At 34.9% G+C, this 22,827-nt stretch overlaps 1 protein-coding gene across 3 annotated transcripts in view; it reads left to right on the top strand.

The window, feature by feature from the left end:
- The window catches only part of HDX (highly divergent homeobox), a 284,176-nt gene that overhangs the window by 14,986 nt on the left and 246,363 nt on the right, over nucleotides 1-22,827 (top strand). For all 3 annotated transcript variants that reach the window (XR_004622468.1, XM_034649783.1, XM_034649784.1), the window contains exon 2: nucleotides 18,570-18,716. Coding sequence is in view for 2 of the 3 variants with exons in the window: in XM_034649783.1 (XP_034505674.1) it covers nucleotides 18,570-18,716 (147 nt within the window). In the remaining variant the exon portion in view is untranslated. The remainder of the gene's footprint in view (nucleotides 1-18,569; nucleotides 18,717-22,827) is intronic.

Here is a 22,827-nt window from a genome sequence, read left to right as displayed (position 1 = left end):
TTGCTGCATCCCAAAAGTTTTGGACCATTATATTTCATTTTGATTTGTTTCCATGCATTTTTTTAAATTTATTCTTTGATTTCCTGGTTGACCCATTCACTGTTGAGTAGCATGTTGTTCAATCTCCATGTATTTGTGGTCTTTCCATTATTTTTCTTTTGGTTGCCTTCAAGTTTCATAGCACTGTGGTCAGAAAATATGCATGGTATGACCTCAACTTTTTGTACTCGTGGAGACCTAATTTGTGCCTTAATTTGTGAACTATTCTGGACCATGTCCCATGTGCACTTTTTTAAAAAAAAATTTATTATATTATGTTAGTCATCATAGAGTACATCCTTAGTTTTTGATGTAGTGTTCCATGATTCATTACTTGCTCATAACACCCAGTGCACCATGCAATATGTGCCCTCCTTAATACCCATCACTTGCCTATCCCATTCTCCATCCCCCTCCCCTCTGAAGCCCTCAGTTTGTGTCCCAGAGTCCATAGTCTGTCATGGTTCATACCCCTTTCAGTTTACCCCCCCTTCATTCTTCCCTTCCTTCTCCCACTCCTCGCCCTATTTCTTATGTTCCGTAAATGAGTGAAACCATATGATAACTGTCTTTCTCTGCTTGACTCATCTCATGTGCACTTTAAAAGAATGTGTATTATACTGCTGTAGGTGGAATGTTCTGAATATATCTAAGTCCATCTGGTCCAGTGTGTCATTCAAAGCCATTGTTTCCTTGTTGATTTTCTGCCAAAATGATCTGTGCATTGATGTAAGTGGGGTGTTAAAGTCCCCTACTATTATTGTATTATTATCAATGAGTTCCTTTATGTTTGTTATTAATTGTTTTATATATTGGCTGCTCCCATGCTAGGCAATAAATATTTACAATTGTTAGATCTTCTTGTTAGATAGTCCCCTTTATTATGATATAAGGCCCTTCTTCATCTCTTGTTGTGGTCTTTGGTTTAAAATCTGGTTTATCTGATACAAGTATTGCTATTCTGGCTTTCTTTTGACTTCCATTTGCATGATAAGCATTTCTCCTTCCCCCACTTCCAATCTGCAGGTGTCTTTAGTTCTAAAATGAGTCTCTTGCAGACAGCTTATAAATGGGTCTTGGTCTTTTTTTTTTTAATCCATTCTGACACCCTGTGTCTTTTGATTGAAGCATTTCGTCCCTTTACATTTGAGTAATTACTACTACTACTATTATTACTCTTATTATTTTTGGTATTACTTATTTTTAAATATTTTATTTATTTATTTATTTGTCAGAGAGAGCACGAGCATGCACAAGCAGGGGTAGCAGCAGGCAGAGGGAGAAGCAGGCTCTCCACTAAGCAAGGAGCCCAATGCAGGACTTGATCCCAGGACCCTGGGATCATGACCTGAGCCAAAGGCAGATGCTTAACCAACTGAGCCATCCAGGCATCCCAAGAGTAATTATCGGTACATATGTATTTAGTGCCATTTTATTACTTCTTTTTTCATTGATTCTGGAGATTTTCTCTGATCCTGTCTTGTCTTTGTTGCTTTTGGTCTTTCCTTTCCACTCAGAGAGTCCCTTTTAACATTCTTTGCAGGGTTGGTTTAGTGGTCATGAACTCCTTTGTTTTTTTGTTTGTCTGGGAAATGTGTTATCTCTGCTATTCTGAATGATAACCTTGCTTGATATTCTTGGCTGCACATTTTTCCCATTAAGCACTTTGAATGTATCATGCTACCCCCTTTCTGGCTTGCTCCTTTTCTGTTGACAGATGTGTAGCTACCCTTCTTGGCCTTCCTTTGTAAGTTAGGGGTTTCTTTTGTCTTGCTGCTGTTAAGATTTTTCCTTTACTGTTATATTTTGCAAATTTAATTACAATATGTCTTGGTATTGGCCTGCTTTTGTTGATTTTGATGAGTGTTCTTTGTGCCTCCTGTATTTGGATGTCTGTTTCCTTCTCCAGATTAGGGAAGTTTTCAGCTATTATTTCCTCAAATAAATTCGCTGCCCCCTTTTCTCTTTCTTCTTCTGGAACTCCTATAATATGAGTGTTATTACATTTGATGGAGACACTGAGTTCCCTAAGTCTATTATCATGTTCCATAATTCTTTTTTTCTCTCTTTTGCCCAGCTTCATTATTTTCCATTAATTTATCTTATGTATCACTACTTTGTTTCTTTGCTTCTTCCATCTTTGTGTTCATTCTACCAAGTCTATTTTCGTCTCAGTTATTACATTTTTATTTCTGACTGATTGTTTTTAACTCTTTTTTATCTCTGCAGTAAGGTCCTCCCTGAACTTTTCATTTCTTGTCTTGAGCCTACCAAGTATCTTTATGATTGGTGCTTTAAATTCTCCATCAGGCATTTTACTTATATCTGTTTTGCTTAGATCTCTGACTATGACCATGTCTTGTTCTTTCATTTGGGATGAATTCCTCTGTCTCTGCATTTTTGTCTAAGTCTCTGTCTTCTTCTCTGTGTTAGAAAATCCTGTTTTGTTTCCTGTTCCTGAGTGTAATGGCTTTATGAAGAAGAGTCCATACATTGTCTGGGGCCTGGCTCTGCAGGGAGTATCTCTGGTGTGTCTTTTGTGCACTCTGCTGGGGTGCTTTGACTTCTTTCTCCTTCAGACCAGTCGTCTGTAGAGGCTCTCCTTTCCTGCAGTGAGATGTGTTTGCTCCTTGGCCAGAATGTGGCAAGTTTTAACTAGGTGTGCTCTGCTCTGCTTGTTAAATGAGATCTGATTCTACTTCCATTAGAACAGAAACTCTACAGAACTCTCTGGTTAGGAGATGTGGTGTAGACAGGGTTTTGTGCTGGTTTTCTGGGGAAGAGACTCACCATACTGGGACTGAGGCAAACTTGACAAAGAAGGATGAGAAGGGCAGTGGTGCCAGAGCTCAGAGGTTGGAACTTGGTGTAATCAGGTTAGGCAGTCAGTGTCAGGGCTGAGCTGCTTTCTGCAGGTGGCTCTGTGTTTATGCTGAGGGACAGGGGAGGCAAATTTCACCAGCCTGCTGCTTTGTCCCAGAGAGGAATCTCTGTGTATATTACTTCTCAAGGATGAGCTCCAAGAAGAGGGAATAATAATCCCCTTCTGGGCCCAAGGCATTCTTCAGATCCCCATTTACAAGCCATCTGCCCCTGGGTTGTTTGCCTGTTTTCTCTCCAGGAGTAGGGCAGTGCGCTCAGGGTTATTCCTGCCAAGCCTGCCAACCTTTAAAATTCCATTCTTTTAGCCCTGCTTGTTGCAAGAACTCATGAAAATCAGGCCTTCTTATTTTTCCAGCCAGTGGCTTTGGGGAGGTGTTCTTATGTGTTCCCCTGTGTGCTCCTCTCACTCTTGCCTTTCTCCAGGACTGTGGTTCTGTCCTCTCTGCAGTACCTGTGGTCTGTTTCTCCCCCAAACCAAGTCTCTGCACTTCCTACCTTCTTTGATGTGGCTTCTTTTCTCCTTTTAGTTGTGGAGTTTTTTCTGTCAGTCTTCAGGTTGATTTCTGGGGTATTTAAATTATTTGATAGTTATCCAGTTGTGTTCCATGGAAGAGACAAGCCTAGTGTCTTCCTACTATGTCGTCATCTTTGCTCCACACTGTAGCTTATTTATTTTAAAAGTGAAAGTTTGTAACTCTTAATCCCCTTCATCTATTTTGCCCCCGCCCCCGCCAAGCTCCCCCCTCTGGCAACCAACTAGTCTCCTATATTTTGTTGTTGTTTGTTTGTTAATTTATTTGTTTGATTTTTTCTATAGATTCTTCGTGTAAGTGAAATCATATGGTATTTATCTTTCTCTGTCTTAATTCAAGATTTCATTATTTTTTTTGTTTTATGGCTGGGTAATATTTCATTGCATATATATGCCCTATCTGCCTTATCTATTCATTTATTGATAGACATTTAGGTTGCTTCCATATCTTGGCTATTGTAAATAATGTTGTAATAAACATAGGGGTGCAGATATCTTTTTGAATTAGTGTTTTTTGTTTTCTTGGAATTACTGGATTTATGATATTTCCATTTTTAGTTTTTTTTTGGTAAATCTCCATAGTGTTTTCCACAGTGGCTGCATCAGGTTACATTCCCACTAACATAGTTTGAGAGTTCATTTTTCTCCACATCCTTGCCAATACTTGTTATTCTTGTCTTTTTGATACTAACCATTCTGACTAGTGTGAGATGATACTCGTTGTGATTTTGATTTGCATTTCCCTGATAATTAATGATGTCGAGCATTTTTTCATGTGTTGGTTGACTGTGTCTTCTTTGAAAAAAATGTGTACTCAGGTTCTCCACCCAATTTTAATCAGATTATTTGTTTTCTTGGTGTGGAGTTATTTAAGTTCTTTATATAGTTTGGATATTAACTCCTTATCAGATCTATCATCTGCAAAGCTAAAGTTTATAACTATCAATCCCCTTCACCTATTTTGCCTGCTCCCCCACATGCCATCCCCTCTGGCAACCAATTATTTTCTTATATTTTTTTGTTTGTGTTTGTTAATTTATTTGTTTTGGTTCTTTTTTTATTGGTAGATACTACATGTAAGTGAAATTATATGGTATTTATCTTTTGTTTTCTTTTCATTTTCTTGGTGGTTTTCTTCACTGTGCAAAAGCTTTTTAGGGCGCCTGGGTGGCTCAGTCGTTAAGCGTCTGCCTTCGGCTCAGGGCATGATCCCGGTGTTATGGGATCGAGCCCCACATCAGGCTCCTCCACTATGAGCCTGCTTCTTCCTCTCCCACTCCCCCTGCTTGTGTTCCCTCTCGCTGGCTGTCTCTCTCTCTGTCAAATAAATACATAAAATCTTTAAAAAAAAAAGCTTTTTAGTTTGAGGTAGTCTTGTTTATTTTTTTCTTTTGTTTCCCTTGCAAAGTGAGACATATGCAGAAAAATATTGCTAAGGTCAGTGTCCATGAGTTTACTACCTATATTTTCTTTTAGTTTTATGGTTTCAGGTATTACATTTAGGTATTTAATACACTTTGAATTTATTATTGTGTATCTTTAAGAAAGTGGCCTAGTTTCATTCTTTTGAATATAGCTGTCCAGTTTCCCAGAACCATTTATTGAAGAGACTTTTTTTCCCAAAATACACTCTTGCTTCCTTTGTCATAGATTAATTGACTATATAAATGTGGGTTTATTCCCGGGCTGTCAGTTCTGTTCCATTGATCTATGTGTCTATTTTTGTGCCACTACGATACTGTTTTGATCACTATATATTGTTTTGTAATATAGCTTGAAATCTGGGACGGTGATACCTCCAGGTTTGTTCTCTCTCAAGATCACTTTGGCTATTCAGGGTCTCTTGTGGTTCCATACAAATTTTAGGATTTTTCATACTAGTTCTGAGAAAAATACTATTGGTATATTAATGGGGATTGGATTTAATCTGTAGATTATTTTGGATCATATGAACATTTTAACAACAATAATTCTTCCAGTCCATGAATATGCTATGTTTTTCCATTTATTTGTGTCATGCTCAATTTCTTTTGTCTGTGCTGTATGGTTTTCAGAGTACAGGTCATTTACCTCCTTGGTAAAATGTCTTTTTACATATTTTAATTTTTGAAGCAATTGCAAATGGGATTGTTTTCTTAATTTTACTTTCTGCTATTTTGTTGTTAGTGTATATAGATGCAGCATAGTTCTGTATATGAATTTTGTGCCTTGCAACTTTGCTGAATTCATTTATTAGTTCTAATAATTTTTGGTGGCATCCTTAGGGTTTTCTATCTTGCCATCTACAAATAGTGGCAATTTTACTAATTTCTTACCAATCTGCATGCCTCTTATTACTTTTTCTTGTTTGCTGTGGCTAGACTTCCAGTACTATGTTGAATAAAACTGGTGAAAGTAGACATCCTTGTGTTGTCCCTCAACTTAGAGAAAAAGATTTCAGCTTTTTAGTGTTGTGTATGATGTTAGCAGTGGGGTTGCCATATACAGCCTTTATTACTTTGAACTATGTTTCTTCTATACCCACTTTATTAAGAATTGTTATAATAAATGGATGCTGAATTTTGTCAAATGTTCTTTCTATATCTGTTGCGATTATCATATGATTTTTATCTTTCATTTTGTTAATGTGCTGTATCACATTGATTGATCTGCATATATCGAATTATATTTGTATCCCTAGAATAAACCCCACTTGAATATGGTGAAAGATCCTTTTAATGTATTTTTGAAATTGATTTGCTAATATTTTGTTGAGGATTTTTGCATCTGTGCTCATCAAGGATATTGGTCTGTAATTTTCTTTTCTAGTAGTGTCTTTGGTTTTGATAAGAGTTTAATGTTGACCTCATAGGATAAATTAGGAATAATTCTTTTTGTTTTCTATTTTTTTGGGGATAGAGTAGGATTGGTAGTAACTCTTCTTTAAATGTTTTGTAGAAGTCACCTGCAAAGCCAACTGGTCCTGGAATTTTGTTTGTTGGGATTCAATTGTATTACTAGAAATCAGTTTTTCCAAATTTTCTGTTTCTCCCTGAATCAGTCTAAGAAGATTGTATGTTTCTAGGAATTTATCCATTTCTTCTATCCATGTCCAATCTATTGGCTGTAATTTTTCATGGTAGACTCATAATCCTCTGTGTTTCTGTGATATCAGTTGTAATTTCTCTTCTTTTGTTTCTCTTTTTATTTATTTGAGTTCTTTCTCTTTTTTCTTAATGAGTCTGGGTAAATGCTTATCAATTTTATCTTGTCAAAGAACCAGCCCTTGCTTTCATTGATCTTTTTTTATTTTTTAGGCTCTATTTCATGTATTTTTGCTCGGATATTTATTATTTCTCTCCTGTTAGCTTTGGGTTTTGTTTGTTCTTCTTTTTCTAACTCCTTAAGGTGTAAGCTTAGGTTGTTATTTGATATTTTGCTTGTTTCTTGGAGTCGGCCTTTATCGCTATAAATTTCCTTCTTAGAACTGCTTTTGGATGCTCCCAAAGATTTTGGACCATTGTGTTTTCATTTTCATATGACTCCATGTATTTTTTTTAAATTTCTTCTTTAATTTTTTCCTTGTTTAATAGCATGTTGTTTGGCCTCCATGTGTTTGTGTTTCCATATTTTTTCTTGTTATTGATTTCTAGTTTCATACTGCTGTGATTGGAAAAGATGCTTAATATGATTTCATTCTCCTTAAACTTACAGAGACTTGTTTTGTGGCCTAAAATGTGATCTGTCCTGTGGAATGCTCCATATGCACTTGAAAGAATGTGTGTTCTCCTGGTTTTGGATGGAGTATTCTGTATATATCTGCTAGGTTCATGTGGTCTAATGTGTCATTCAAAGTCACTGTTGCCTTGTTGATTTTCTTTCTGGATTATCTATCCATTGATGTAAGTGTAGTGTTAAGTCCCCTACTATTATTCTATTACTGTCCATTTCTCCCTCTATGTCTGTTAATATGTTTTATATATTTACTTACTCCAATGTTGGGTGCATAGATATTTACAATTGTTATATCCTTTTTTTGGGGGATTTATTTCTTTATCATTATGTAGCGCCCTTTGGTTGAGTCTTGCTACTGTCTTTGTTTTAAAGTCTATTTTGTCTGATATAAGTATTGCTACTCCAGCTTTTTATTCACATTTTGAATGGCATATCATTTTCTGTCCCATCTTGTTTATTTATTTATTTTTAGAAATGTTATTTATCTACTTGACAGAGAGAAAGAACAAGAAGGGGGAGCGGTAGGCGAGGGAGAGGGAGAAGCAGGCTCCTCATTGAGCAGGGAGCTCAATGTGGGACTCAATCCAAGGACCCTGGAATCATGACCTGAGTTGAAGGCAGATGCTTAACTGACTGAGCCACCCAGGTGCTCCTGTCCTATCCCTTTTAGTCTGTGTTTTAGTTCTGAAATGAGTGTCTCATAGGCAGCACATGGATAGATCAAGTTTTTCTTTTTCTTTTTTTTAAGATTTTATTTATTTATTCGACAGAGATAGAGACAGCCAGTGAGAGAGGGAACACAGCAGGGGGAGTGGGAGAGGAAGAAGCAGGCTCATAGCGGAGGAGCCTGATGTGGGGCTCAATCCCATAACGCTGGGATCACGCCCTGAGCTGAAGGCAGATGCTAACTGCTCTGCCACCCAGGCGCCCCAGATCAAGTTTTTCTTATCCATTTAGTCAATCTATCTTTTTTTTTTATTGGAGCATTTGGTCTAATAGTTAAACATTTAAATTTTTATTGATAGTTATGTACTTACTGTCATTTTGTTAATTGTTTTCTGGTTGTTTATGTAGTTCTCTGTTGTTTTGTTTTTTTTTTTGTATTCTTGTTCTCATGATTCGATGACTTTTTTGTTGTTGTTTTGTGTTTTTTTTAGTGTCATGCTTGGATTTCTCTTGTGTGTGTGTGTGTCTCTATTATCGGATTTTGGTTTGTGGTTACCATGAGGCTTATATATAGCATCTTAGGAGTTTATATATTGCATCTTATAGCGGTCTATATTAAGTTGATGGTAGCTTAAGTTTGAACACATTCTAAAAGCAGTCCAATTTTTACTCCCTCCTCCACATTTTATATATGTGATGTCATATTTAATATCTTTTTTTTGTTTTGTATATCCTTTGACTAATTTTTGTAGCTATAACCAATTTTACTACTTTTGTGTTTTAACCTTCATACTAGCTTTATAAGGGATTGATCTACTTTGTTCATTATATGTTTTTACCATTCAAATTTTCTCCTTTCATAATTTTCTTACTTCTGGTTATGGCCTTTTCTTTTCCACCTAAAGAAGTCTCTTCAACATTTCTTGTAAGATGAGTTTTGTGGTAATAAACTCCTTTAACTTTTTTTGTCTGGGCCACTCTTTATCTCTCCTTCAATTCTGAATGTTATCCTTGCTGGATAGAGTATTCTTGGCTATGTTCTTCTTTTTTTCCTTTCAGCCCTTTGAATATATCATGCCACTTTCCTGTGGCTTGTAGAGTTTCTGCTAAGGAATCAGGTGTTAGTTTTATGGGGTTTCCCTTTTATATAACTATGCTTTTCTATTGGTGCTTTTAAGATTCTATCTTTAGTTTTTGGCAGTTTAATTATCATACAGCTTGATATGGACCTCCATAGGTTTTTATGCTTGTGGCTGTCTGTAACTTCTGGACCTGGATATCTGTTTCCTTCCCCAGATTAGGGAAGTCTCAGCTACTATTTCTTCTAATAAGTTTTCTGTCCCCTTCTTTCTCTCTTCTCCCTCTGGCATTCCTATAATATGAATGCTATTATGCTTGATATTATTGCAGAGGTATCTTAAATTATCCTCTTTTCTTTTATTCTTTTGTTTGCTGCTGTTCAAATTGGTTGCTTTCCATTACCATGTGTTCCAGATCACTCATTTGTTCTTCTGCATCCTCTAACCCACTATTGATTTCTCTTAATATATTTTCCATTTCAGTTGTTGTATTCTTCAGCTTTGGTATTATTTTTTTATATTTTCTATCTCTTTGTTGAAGTTCTTACTGAGTACATTCACTTTCCTCTTAAGTCATTTGAGCATATTTATTACCATTACTTTGTTTTTTAGGCAGATTGCTTATCTCTATTTTGTTTAGCTCTTTTTCTGTGCTTTGGTCTTATTCTTTCCTTTGGAATATATTCCTCTGTCTCTTCATTTTGCCTGACTCTCTGTGTTTGTTTCTATGTATTAGGTGGGTCAACCACATCTCTTGGTCTCGAAAGCAATGGTCTTATTTAGAAGGCATTCTGTGGTGCTTTGTAGCACCATCTCCCCAGTCACCAGAACCAGGTGCTCCCAGGGTATCCTCTGTGTGGGTTATATGTGGGGTTTTTTTGTTTTTTGTTTGTTTGTTTTGTTTTTTTGGGCTGGGTTGCAACTACTTTAGGCATGGTGGTAGGTGGGGCTGGCCCTCGGCCCAGCTGGCTGCAATGTATATCTGCAACTGCTATGGGTGCACTGGTAGGGAGGGCTTGTCCTGTGTGCAGCTGGATGGGAAGCTACTGCAGCTTTTATGGGCATGCTGTTAGGCAGGGCCAAACCTCACCTTGGCTGTCTACAATGATCTGCTGTCACTCTGTGTGTGCAAGATGAGCAGAGTCTGCCCCCAACACAGTTGGCCCAAAGGCCTGGTTGCAGCTACTGTGTGTGTTCTGATGGGCAGGGTTTACTCCTGGCATGGCTAGCTTAGAGGCCTGGCTGAAGCTACTGCAGGGATGCTAGTGTGTGCCACTAGTACCACCTCCTTGGGACGGGAGTTACTTTGGATAGGCACCTGTTCTAGTCAAGGCTACTTGCTGTGTGTGGCAGAGTGGAAGTCACTTTGGTTTGGGGGACACTGGTTCTGATTGAAGCTGCCTGCCAGTTATGGAAAGGTGGGAATCACTTTGGAGGTGTGCCTGCCAGGTTGGCAGGTTGGGTGGAGCAGGTCTACAAGGTAATTTTAAGACAAGGCAAGCTATGTTAGCAAGTTAGATGGAGCGTGCCAGAACTGTCTCCCACAAGTTTCTGACTATCTAGGTTGAGGGAAGGCAAGAAAAATGGTGCCTGACAGCATTTCTGTACTTGGAGAAAGTTTCTGCAGATCCCTGTCCATCTGGCATGTATTGTAAAATTAGTCAATAAATCTCTTTCATATGTTACCCAGGCTCTTTTCAAACTCCCGCTTCTGTGCTGGGTCTAGGGTTAAGTTATAAACCATCCTGGCTATTTAAGGACAGAGACATGGTTTTCTATAAACCTTGGGTTCTCTTGATGTTAAGTCCTGCTGATTTTCAAAGCCAAGCATTATGGGGACTACTCTTTCCAGTGCAGGACCTCAGGGCTAAGGATGCCCAGTGTGGAACTTGATCCCCTCACTCCATTGTGTCTGGGATGTCCCTCCTGCTTGTCAGTCACTACACGAGGAGTTTGGTTCCTGACCATTTCTCTTACCCTCCCACACTTTTGCATATGACATTTTCTTAAATATTTTATCTGTGGAAACTCCGTTTTGCCAGTCTTCAGGTCATTTTCACAGTGAGTTGCAATACATGTTGTTGCCTCAGTATATTCATGGGAGGAGATGAGTTTCAGGATCCTTCTGTTCTGCCACCTTCCCTTCCTAATCTGTTAAAGCTTTTTTTTTTCCCCTGAACAACCAGTAATCTTTTTAGATATTAGAGATGAAGCTATAGAGGTATATGTCCTTACAAATGTATATCTTTTCATATATTTATATGAAGAATGTAAACACAAAATTGTTTTGTAATTTGTACTCAGGTCTCTATGCTTATATATTTAGCTTTTATGTAGCTAGAAAATATGAATATTAATTACACAGAATTTTAAATGTTTTTTAAAATAAGGTCAATGTTCAATTGCTTTGTATCTTAAGAAAGTCATATGATAGACTGTTGTTATAATTTCTTGTTTCATATTTCCACCTAAGTGATGGAGGACAATTATATCTCTGAAATGACAGATAAAAGGTGTGTGCAATACATTTCAGTAATTATAGCCCCATAAAGAAATAATGAATATCCTTTCATAGTATTAGAATAGGCAAATATGTTACTCAATTTTATACTTAGAAGATGGCGAAATATATTTTTTGCAATATCTGCAAATTCTGGCTAATAAACTATAAAATAAGGTAAATAGAGCTGCTTTTTGTAAAGATGAGCATCATTCAATGCAAATAACAGATTGAAATGGCAACTGAGAACAGATTTACAATACTGCAACTCTTACACATGTTCAAATTTCATTAAGCTCAAAGTGTCAATTCATTTTTGTATATTTAATCAAGCTTCTTCCAAATAACTGCTTAATCAGTTTTTAGTAGAATAATTCACCTAGTTATATATATCCTTTTATTTTAAATACAATTTACGTTCACAAATTATGCAGAGGCATCCATACACGTGTACGTCATCCCCTCAGAATTTTCAAAGATCAGACTCTCATCAGATAGAAGAGAGTCATAGCATCTGTATTCCTTTGGCCATGATAATATAATAATGTATATTTTTTCATTTGGGGTTTGTATACAAATGATGTGGGAGTGGCTTGGTATGTGTTAAAATAACTATTACTTGTAGGAATAAGTAGTTGGTTATATATGTTAACTATTAACAAAAATAGCTTTTACACAGCACATTATAGATTACCATGTATTTTAATGAAGGTAACTAATTATGTGAAGAAAAATAGAAAAGATTTTATAGCCTCATTTTCCGGATGAAGAAACTGAGTTGAAGAGACCAACTATCTCTGCTAAGGTGACAAAACTAGTAAGTAGTGAAGCTGAATATAAACAGATATTTCCTGATTCTTAACATAATGTTCCTACTCTACTGCTCCTAAAGGCCACCTGAACTTCTGCTTACAGCCATAATGAAAAAACAAGAACAAGACACCCTCTTAACTTAAATATCTAAAAACAAACAAAAAAGTAAAAATATACTATGGACTTCAGATATTCAGAAAAAGACAGCACAAGACCATGATTATTGAGAGAAGGGAAACAAGATAAACCCTATTAGTGTCTCAAATTACTGTCTGAAAAAAGTATCCATATCACAACCAAAGGAAAGTGAAACCAAACAGACTGGAATTCTCTCTGAGTTGAAAATACAGAGTTCAGGAAGGGCAGGGTGGCTAGAATTTGAGGGACAATACTGGAGAGGAGAAAGCTCGCAGAGAGATGAAAACTGCACATTGAGAAAGCTATGGAGATTTATAGAGGGACCCCTCAAGTCTTTAGCTAAATACTAATCAGCTCCAGTGTGTGAAAAAATTACTGAGGACAAGGAAAGAACCATTAGAAAGAATCAGGCAAACAATCTTCATAGCTCAAATAGGGCCCACAATTGTTTACATTCCCAACAGCCAGACTGGAAAACCTCATATTTTATGGAGCATCTAGGATGCCTGATCCTTTCTACACACAGATTTATTTGATATAGCACTAAAAGAACAATCTTTAATAGAGAAAACAGTGATAAGTTGGACTTTATGAAAATTAAAACCTTTTCTGTGAAATACACTTCTTTTTTTTATTTTTTTGAAATACACTTTAATAAAATACAATGGACAAGCTACTAACAGGGAAAAAATACTTGCAAATCATATTTCTGATAAAGGACTTGTATCCAGAATATGTAATGAGCCCTAAAACTCAATCAAATTAAAAGAAATAAAATCCAGTTAAAAAACATGAAAAATATTTGGACACTTCTATAAAGTAGGTATATAGATGGCTAAAAAACATACTAGAAAATGCTTAATATCATTACTAGATATACAAATAAAATTAAATTAAAACCACAATAATACAAAATTAAAACCACAATAATAACATATACAAATTAACATACAATTATAAACCTATTAGAATGGCTAATTTTTATTTGTTTTTAAGTTTTTAAGTTTTCATTTAAATTCCAGTTAACATAACAGTGTAAGATTAGTTTTAGGTGTACAATTTATTGATTCAACACATACAACACCCAGTGCTCATCACAAGTGCACTCCCTAATCCCCATAACCTATTTAACCCCTCCCCCCACCCACCTCCCTTCAGGTAACCATCAGTTCTCTATAGTTAAGAGTCTGTTTCTTGATTTGCCTTCCTTTCTCTCTCTCTCTCTCTCTCACTCTTTTTTGTTCATTTGTTTAGTTTCTTAAATTCCAATGTGAGTGAAATCATAACGGTATTTGTGTTTCTCTGACGGACTTATTTCGCTCAAATAATACTCTAGCTCCATTCATGTCATTGTAAATGGCAGGAATTCCTTTTTTATGGCTGAGTAATATTCCTTTGAGTATATATACCACTTATTCTTTATGCTTCCATCAGTTCATGGACACTTGGGCTGTTTCCACAATTTAGCTATTGTAGATAATGCTGCTATAAAGATTGGGGTGTATGTATCCATTTGAATTAGTATTTTTGCATTCTTTGAGTAAATAGTAGTAAAACTGCTGGATCATAGTGTAGTTGTATCTAATTTTTAAAAATATCTGATAAGTGGGGCACCCGAGTGGCTCAGTTGGTTAAGTGTCCAGCTCTTGAGTTTAGCTCAGGTCATGATCTCAAGGTTGTGAGATGGAGCTGTGCATCAGGCTCTGTGCTGAGCGTGGAGTCTGCTTAAGATTCTCTCTCTCCGTCTTTCTCCTCCCTCCCCCCTTCTCTCCCTCTCTAAAAAATAAAAAACAATATCTGATAATAATAAATGCTGGTGAAAAAGTAAAAAAAAACAACTTTTATAGAATATTGGCAAGAAAGCAATTTTTTACAGTCACTTTTGAAAACTGTTTAGTAATTTCGTATAAAGTTAAACATACACTTACCACATGAAATCCCACTCCTAAGTATTTACTCCAGATAATTGAAAAGTCATTTGCAGACAGAAACCTGCACATAGATGTTTTTTTTTTCTTATCAACTTTATTCACAGTAGCCAAGAACTTGGAAATTTCAAATGTCCTCCAATGGATAAATGGATAAACTATGGTACAGTCTATGCAATGGAATATTACTCTGCAATAGAAAGGAGAAAACTACTCATACAGACAACACAGAAAAAATCTCAAATGCATTATGCTAAGTGGAAGATGTTAGTCTAAGAGGAATAGATACTCTTTTATTCCATTTATATAACATTCTTCAAACATCAAAATTATAGAACCACATTAGTTGTTGCCCAGGGCTGGGATGGCTAGAAGAGTTAATTATAAAGGAGCAGCATAAGGGAATTTTTTTGGAGTGGTGGATCTGTTTTGCATCTTGGTTGTGGTGGTGGTTTCATTAATATATATGTTTGTCCTAACTCATAAAACTGTATACCAAAAAGAGTGAAATTAACTATATATAAATTAAAAAGTGAACAATAATAATGGATAAAAAGAGCAATGCTAATAGAGGTGCATTGGTCAAATTAAAGATGTTCAAAATGTTTTATTAACCTAGGTGCAACTCTTTGTAAACCATAAAAAAAAAAAACAGTGGTGTACCTAAAATTGAAACTTTTAATATTGGAAAGAATGTGTTATGTTTGGTCTGGTGATGATTTAATGGACTCAGCCCATTGTTAGAATCAGTTTTCCAAGAATGAACACTTAGGAGTAAAATTTTTTTGGTATTTTTCAAATGATTTAAACAGTTAAGACATTATTAGGGCACTACTAGATCTGGGTTTATGTATGACATCAGATGTATAAGAACAATGGTATGTAGAAACTTATCTGAAATGTTCCCATGTGAAAATATGACCTAAGCTATGTGATACTGCTAAAGGGAAGTCATTCTTAGAAACTTCATTTTTCAAGTACTTCTGAGGCAATAAATTTATAACATTTTACTCATTGCTCTGCTTGTTTGAATAGAACAAACTGAGCATAATCCTTTCAGTGGCTCAGGATCTTTATTAAAACACTGAATCCTAAAGCTGAAAGCAACCTGAGAAATCCCATATCTGAATATGATAGATAAAGTGAAGAGCCTAGTCATACTTACAGATGTGTTACAACTATAGCATGCTTTACAATTTAAGACAATGAGCTCACATATCCTAAATTATTTGTAAAAACCCAGACTGGTAGGTAGAACATGTCATATATCTTAGCATTTTACAAATTAGGAAATAGAGGCTCATAAAAATTAAGTGACTTACACACTAGTCCACAGTGGAGCTAAGTGTAGCACACAGGTCATCTTATTCCTATAGGCTGTCATGTGCTAAGTGAGTGGCACATTGCCAAGAATATTAAATTAGTAAATCTTGGGGTAAGGCTAAATGACTTATTTCAGTATTCAATTCCTTAATTCAGTTACCCTCCATACCTCAACCCAACAAACTTCAATTTCCATTAAACCAATGGCTTGCCATTTTATTTCCACAGAAATAAGAACCCAACTTTTTTTTTTTTTTTTTTTTTTTTTTTTTAGATTTTATTTATTTATCTGACAGAGAGAGACAGCCAGTGAGAGAGGGAACACAAGCAGGGGGAGTGGGAGAGGAAGAAGCAGGCTCCCAGTGGAGGAGCCTGATGTGGGGCTCGATCCCAGAGCGCTGGGATCACGCCCTGAGCCGAAGGCAGACACTTAACGACTGAGCCACCCAGGCGCCCCAGAACCCAACTTTTAAAATGAAGGTTTTTACAATTCTATTCCTGGTTTTGTGCAAATGATTAGTAACTTTGACTAAGCAGTCATTCAATATCTTGCCACTTAATAGACTAGGGTAGGTAGAGATAATGACAAGTTATCTTGTTTATAAGGTTTTATCTAGTTGTTGTGATAAAGAATAAATGTCCTATAATTTGAAAGAAAAAAAAAAAACATTAGATCTCTTGAGCAAGCTGACATTCCTGCTACTGCTATGAATTTAAGGGAAAAACTAAAAAGGTCACAGCATTGTCTACCGTCAGAACGTAGACTCCAGAAATCAGTTTAGTACTCAGCATCTATATTTGGCTATTGATATCAGTGAGGAAGAACCTGTTGTGCTTTTTAATGCTTATACCACACTTGAGTACATGTAACTGTTGTTGCTAGCCAATAGGTAAACATTCGTATATTTTACAGCAGGTATCATCACACATGAGGATCACTCATATCTTGTACTCTAGGATTCTTTATTTTTGTAGTTACAGCCATGCAGAGAAGGATCAGAGCCATTACCCTCATTATACATTAGTGAAATTGAAGTTTATGGCCCTCCTCAGAACTCATTCCAAAAAAACCCTTGCTTCTAAGCCCACACCAGATGACCTATTTTAGGTTTTGTCCTCTGCCTCCCAGCTCCTCTCTCTCTTTTTTTATGTTTTAATTTTTATTTTTGTAAACAAGAAAGCAAAGCATCTTGTCATGAATTTCTTAGACATTTGAAATCTTTCCTCTATGAGTTGCTGATATAAGATCTCTGCCCTTTTTTTCTATTCCCAGCTCCTCTCTTGACTGTAGCTGAATTATTTAGGGAAAAGAATCCCGAATTGCTCTGAAAGTGACAGCCATGATAGTAAATGTTGCTTTGATGGATACCATCACTACCCTCTGCCCCAAACATCCTTGAAAGTATGGTCACACTCCAGAATGAGACCCCTTCAGAAAGTTAGTGGAGTTATTTGGTTCCTGAAAGTTTCAGGGAGAAACTCTACTCATATTTCCTGTGTCTTCTCACCACATCTGATTTTCTCTAATTGGATTTCTTAGCATTAGATAGGAAGATGTTTATGTGGGCAAGAAAAAAAGTCAGGTGTACAAAAGGCAATAGACGGCTGTGTGACCGTCTTTACTTTCTTTATTGTTTAACATATTCAGAGAAAGGAAAATTATTTTTATTTCCACGTGAGTGTACTTGGTTGTTTCCATACCCAGTATACTAGAATGATTTCTGTTTGGTATGGCTTATAGTGTTTCTGTTGTTGCTGTTTTCCTAATTTTGAAGGGGCAATTTCCTTAGAAAGTATTTTCTTTCTGTCAACTTTTAGGAATAACAATTTCAGTATGAACACTTTTAATAAGAACCAGAAGGTGCCTTAATCTAATTACAAGGGTTCTTTTTTAATAAAATACACTACTAGAATTCATCATTTTTTAAGAAAAAAAAAGAGTTTGACCTGCTTTTTATTCTGAGTTTCAGAGGTTGTTTTCTCTTAATATTAAATACCTTGTGTATTGGCAGAAAGGATAAAGTGAATTTTTAAATTCCTCTTGTATAATTTTGTTGCTGCCAACTTAATTAAAAGTACGTAGTTTTTACATGGTTTACTTTTAGTAAAATGCAAATGATTTTGAACTTTGATTTATATACTATAGTTATTAAAAATATTTTTTTGGTTAGTATTGCTTAAAGCAGAGATATTTTGAATCATCAACACTTCCTGTTTTTTTAAGCTTTTTTTTTAAAGATTTTATTTATTTATTTGACAGAGATAGAGGCAGCCAGCGAGAGAGGGAACACAAGCAGGGGGAGTGGGAGAGGAAGAAGCAGGCTCCCAGCAGAGAAGCCCGATGTGGGGCTCGATCCCAGAACACTGGGATCACGCCCTGAGCCGAAGGCAGACGCTTAACAACTGCGCCACCCAGGCGCCCCTATTTTTAAGCTTTTTAAGAGAGGTTTTATTTAATATATATAAAGAACACCTTTATTTAAGAAAGGAAAAATAAAAGCACCTCTTTGTTTCAGACCACAGTTTCTGGCTTTAAGACGTATGCCAGATGCCTTGTTTGAGAAAGAACAGTGAGTGTTCTTGTTGATAACTGACTATGAATGTATGGCTACCACCATCTCTGGCTTTACTAGCCATAAATACTTATTTCAGTGAAAGAACCTTTATTTCCCAATGTACTGACACTAACCAGATAGGGTTTTCCTCTCTCTCTTTGTCCTTAAAGTTGTTACTTTTTCTGAACAAATTCAATAAGTGTTTGCATTATATATAATTTTCAGTTAGAACCTGTTTCCTTTTGGCACACAAATTATTGCCCATTACTGGGAATTAGTTCAATTAAATAAATCTTGCAGCTTTGAAGCACTGAAACTGTATCAAAAAATGGAAGCATGCAAATTCTGCATACACCCAATTCTTACTCCAATTTTCAGAGTATCTTCTTTTATTTTTAGATGAATCTACGTTCTGTATTTACTGTAGAACAACAAAGGATTTTACAGCGTTATTACGAAAATGGAATGACAAATCAAAGTAAAAATTGCTTTCAGCTCATATTACAGTGTGCACAGGAGACTAAGCTGGACTTCAGTGTAGTCAGGGTAAGTATTGAGGTTGTAATTCTTTGATTTATAGCTTTTTATAAGTGATAATTGCTTAATATGAGAAAAACCATCAGAGTATGAAGTCACTAACTTTATAGTTTCATTTCCCTGATATAAAAATACTACTTTAAAAAACTAATAAATAGAGCTAATCATTTAGTATGTATTCTTTTCTGTAAATACCTTGAAAACACTAAAACTTTTGCATTGTAAACATAGCTTTAAAAAATCCCAATCCTTTGAACTAATGAATACTTTTAAGATTAGTTGCTTATCCTGTGCCTTCTTTAAACCCAGGTTTAATCTGTAGATAATGCTCCAAAATGATATCAGTAACACAGGCATTTACAAAGGGACTATTGTTTATGTAGCATATTTTCTTTGTGTAGTTGAATTTTTTAATCAGGTATTTTTGACTTCAGTATTTTTTTCTTTTTTGGGAAAAGCTGGCCTTTTTTATGAATACCGACCCCTTTTCCAAGTAAAATGCATGTATTTTAATGGGTCAGTTATTAAGAAACAAGAAATCCCATGGGAGGAAATTTTCCTTTATCACAACCGTAGTTATTCAGCTGTAAAAATCAGAGCCCTTAAACTTCTGTGAAAGGCAATGAGAAGGTGATAGAGCAGAGACAAGAGATAAATCTAACAGAATTAGTTACAAATCTTATTGAGTGCCTAAATCCTTTCATGTTTGTCTGAACATGGTACAAATACTCCTGGCTTGAAAACTTACAGATTCAAAAATTGGTAACTTTCTCATCCTTGTCATTCATTAGGCTAATTTGTCGAAGAGAAAAGACATCTGTTTTAAGGTTTATGTTTCTTTTGGAGGAAATTTTAAAAGACCCTAAATATAAAAATTCTCTTGATAAACATAATTCTTTGGAAAATCTATTCCTTAAAGACTAAAGGATATATTCACCTTTGAACAGGGAATTATGACACCAATTCTAAGGGGTAAATGTCACAGGATATCTGTTTTTTATGTGCTGAGAGCAACCATTATATTCAGATTCATGTAGGAACTAGAAATATCTTCTATTTATAGATATAAACTCCCTATTTGAATTTACAGCTCAATTTTCTTCTTTACTATGAACCCTAGACTCAAGTTTTTTGTTTTGTTTTGTTTTTTGTATCAGACTCAGTAAAATTGTGCATAAAATAAGAGAATTGTTTTTAAGGTCAAAGGTTGTCCTTTTAGTAAATTCAAAAATGTTTAATTTCCTTAGAAAAATAAATGTGTAGTATTTCAAATTGATGATGTTGCATTTTATAAGTACAAACTCGTTTTTTTGGAGTAACTTCTTTTATCCTTTTCTTTTTTCTTCTTTTTTTCCTTTTGTTTTATCAATACTTAAAAGTGAAAAGCCTTCTCAGACAGCTGCTTATGGACTTTGTGATCTTTCATATTTCCAAGTTGTTACTGCAATTTCCCCCCAATAACTTACTTTATTGTACTTGAATATTGGCAGTGCTGAAATACAAAGATTTATATTTATGCTCCAAATGGTATGAAATCTAAAACAAACAATTAGAATGAGAGAAATAAATTCCTAGATTGTAAGCTTACAAGTAAAATGTTATTTAAGTTTTAAGGAATTGTGTAAAACAGATGCATTCTCTCTGTTCTAAAAGAGTGTAAATTGTACAGAAATTCAGTCTTCTTAATCTAAATCCCAGCACAATTTTGGTTGCTTTCTCCAGTCTGAGAAGGGAGTTGTTTATAGACTCATCATTCTATAACTTCCCCTGCCTTCAATATTTTGCTAGGTCTATATGTTCTACTTGAAAGAGACCTTTCTTTATTATTTTAATATAGTATTTGTTGTGTTTTTCCCCAGAACTCAAATCCCATGGTACTAAGAACTTGATCCCAATGTAAAATGAACTTAAAAGGCTAAAACATCCATGCAAAAATAGAGTAAAGGAACGGAGAATCAAAGAAGGAGGTGTAGAAAAGAAAACAGGTTTGGAGACAGTGGATTTCATTTGATCTTAGCCAAAAGGCTGAGAAGCAATGGGGACTGAATTTCAAATAGAGAACTGAAAGAGAATTTTATGAACTGGTGACCTAATGTCTTTCTTTCTTTTTTATATAGTATTGCTTTGTTAGCTATAGACCCCAAATTCTCATCATATCAATTTTGTTTGACCCATTTTCTCTCTCAACCAATGAGACATTTGGAATAAGAATCATTTATATCCTATAAGCATGGGTAATTTTTGGATCTTGTAACTGAATAGCTTTAAGTAAAATTTAATTCAGTTATAGGGAATGCTCAGGCAATAAATTTTCTTTATTTTCAGAATTTTAAAAATATTTCTTAAGGTTACACTTTCTCACTTAACTTCAGTGGAAAATACTGAAAATCATTGAACCCATACTTTTTGAAAATGAATTATTTCATTGTGCTATAAAATAATAATGCTTATAACATGGTAAGCTATATGGGGTGAGTTTCTCCTTCACTAAAGAACTCCAAAATATTTATTTCTCACATTAATTCTCTAATGTCTTTCCTTTTCCTTTTTAGTGAGCAAAATTTCATGGATATTCTGTTTTGGTGCTATCAAGTTGCCTCCAATAGCAATCTCTGTCACCGATGCTCTGCTTATTTTGTTATTTCTAATTGTTATAGATTAGAATACCAGATTTGGTGAAATCATATATAAAATAAGAGAAAGTGTGTTTTAAGGTCAAGGGTTTTGCTTTTAGTAAGGTGCCTGTATCCTGTGATTTGTTTGTTGGCTGTGTTCTGGACAAGTGAGATTGTTAGATAGCTGAGCTTCATATACACATGATATTCTACTGCATTTTACTTTTTTATGAATATGTAGGGTAAATATCTGAAAACTATACAAGTAACTATTTATAGAAATATATTGCAAATTTATGGCTTAGTTGAATAGTTTTACAGTTCATTATATATATGAACTATTAAAATAAGCCATAAATTTGCAATTTACTAAGATCACTCTTAAAATTCCTGCATTAAGGTATTTAGAGTAATGAGAAAATTTATTTGTCTTCTTAGAAATATTGCCCAGAGCTGCCCTCCAGATGTAGTATTTCTTGAGTTCAAATGTTCCAAATTCACTATGTTTGAAAGTTATTAAGTGTAATGATTGTACATTTTAAAAAAATATTAACAAATGCATTTTGCTTCCTATGCATATTTTTCATACTTGAAAAGCTGTAATACAGTAACTTATTTTCAATATTTGTAAAATTCACATTTTTGAACCATACCTTGAAGTTATATTTATTTCAAAATATTTCTATTTAAATATTTCTTTTGAGTATATATTTTAAAACCTTTCACTTTTTCTATTCTGCCTCCTTCTCCTTTGACATTTATATTTATTTGTCCCTCTGCTTAATTCTCACCTCTGCTGTTTAGTAAAACTAAATTAGAGTGAGTTTAAAATTCCCACAGCCTCATGGGATAATAAGAAATATTGCATTCCATAATGTGATCAGTAAACTTTATAACTATTTTAAAGTGTGTACCATGTTATAAACTCATGGGAAGCAAAATAGAGCATCTACATCTCTGGAACATTTTCACTGTTAGAGAAATACCAATTATAAAAATAAAATGGCCAACAAAGATGACCATTTCAGGAGTTTCTTACCATAGAGGAAGGAGAATGTGCTTTGAGGTCAAGTAAAATTGATTTTGAAACATTGCTCCATCACTTGCTGACAGGATAGCCTTCTATAAACTAATTAATATTTCTGAACATCAATTTTTTTCATTTATACAATTAGAAAAAATAATCAAAGACGCTAATATATATAAAAACACATAATGGGGATTCAATACATGTTAGCTTTTATTTATAGCATTACAGCAACATTAATGTTGTATATTGTATAAACATCAAACCTGAGAAATTTTTGTGGTCTTCCAAAACACATCACATAAAAGTTAACCAAATACACCCTGCACCATGTTTGTGAAAGGCTAGTTTATTTAATATTTTCACTTATTTTATTTTTTTAAAAATTTGTAATAGATGAATGTGTTTTGGTAGTTTATAACATGGTACGCACTTTAAAATAGTTATAAAGTTTACTGATCACATTATGGAATGCAGT

Source organism: Ailuropoda melanoleuca, chromosome X (genome assembly GCF_002007445.2).
Source record: "Ailuropoda melanoleuca isolate Jingjing chromosome X, ASM200744v2, whole genome shotgun sequence".
Classification (NCBI taxonomy): Eukaryota; Metazoa; Chordata; class Mammalia; order Carnivora; family Ursidae; genus Ailuropoda; species Ailuropoda melanoleuca.
This window is presented reverse-complemented; position numbering and strand designations above follow the sequence as displayed.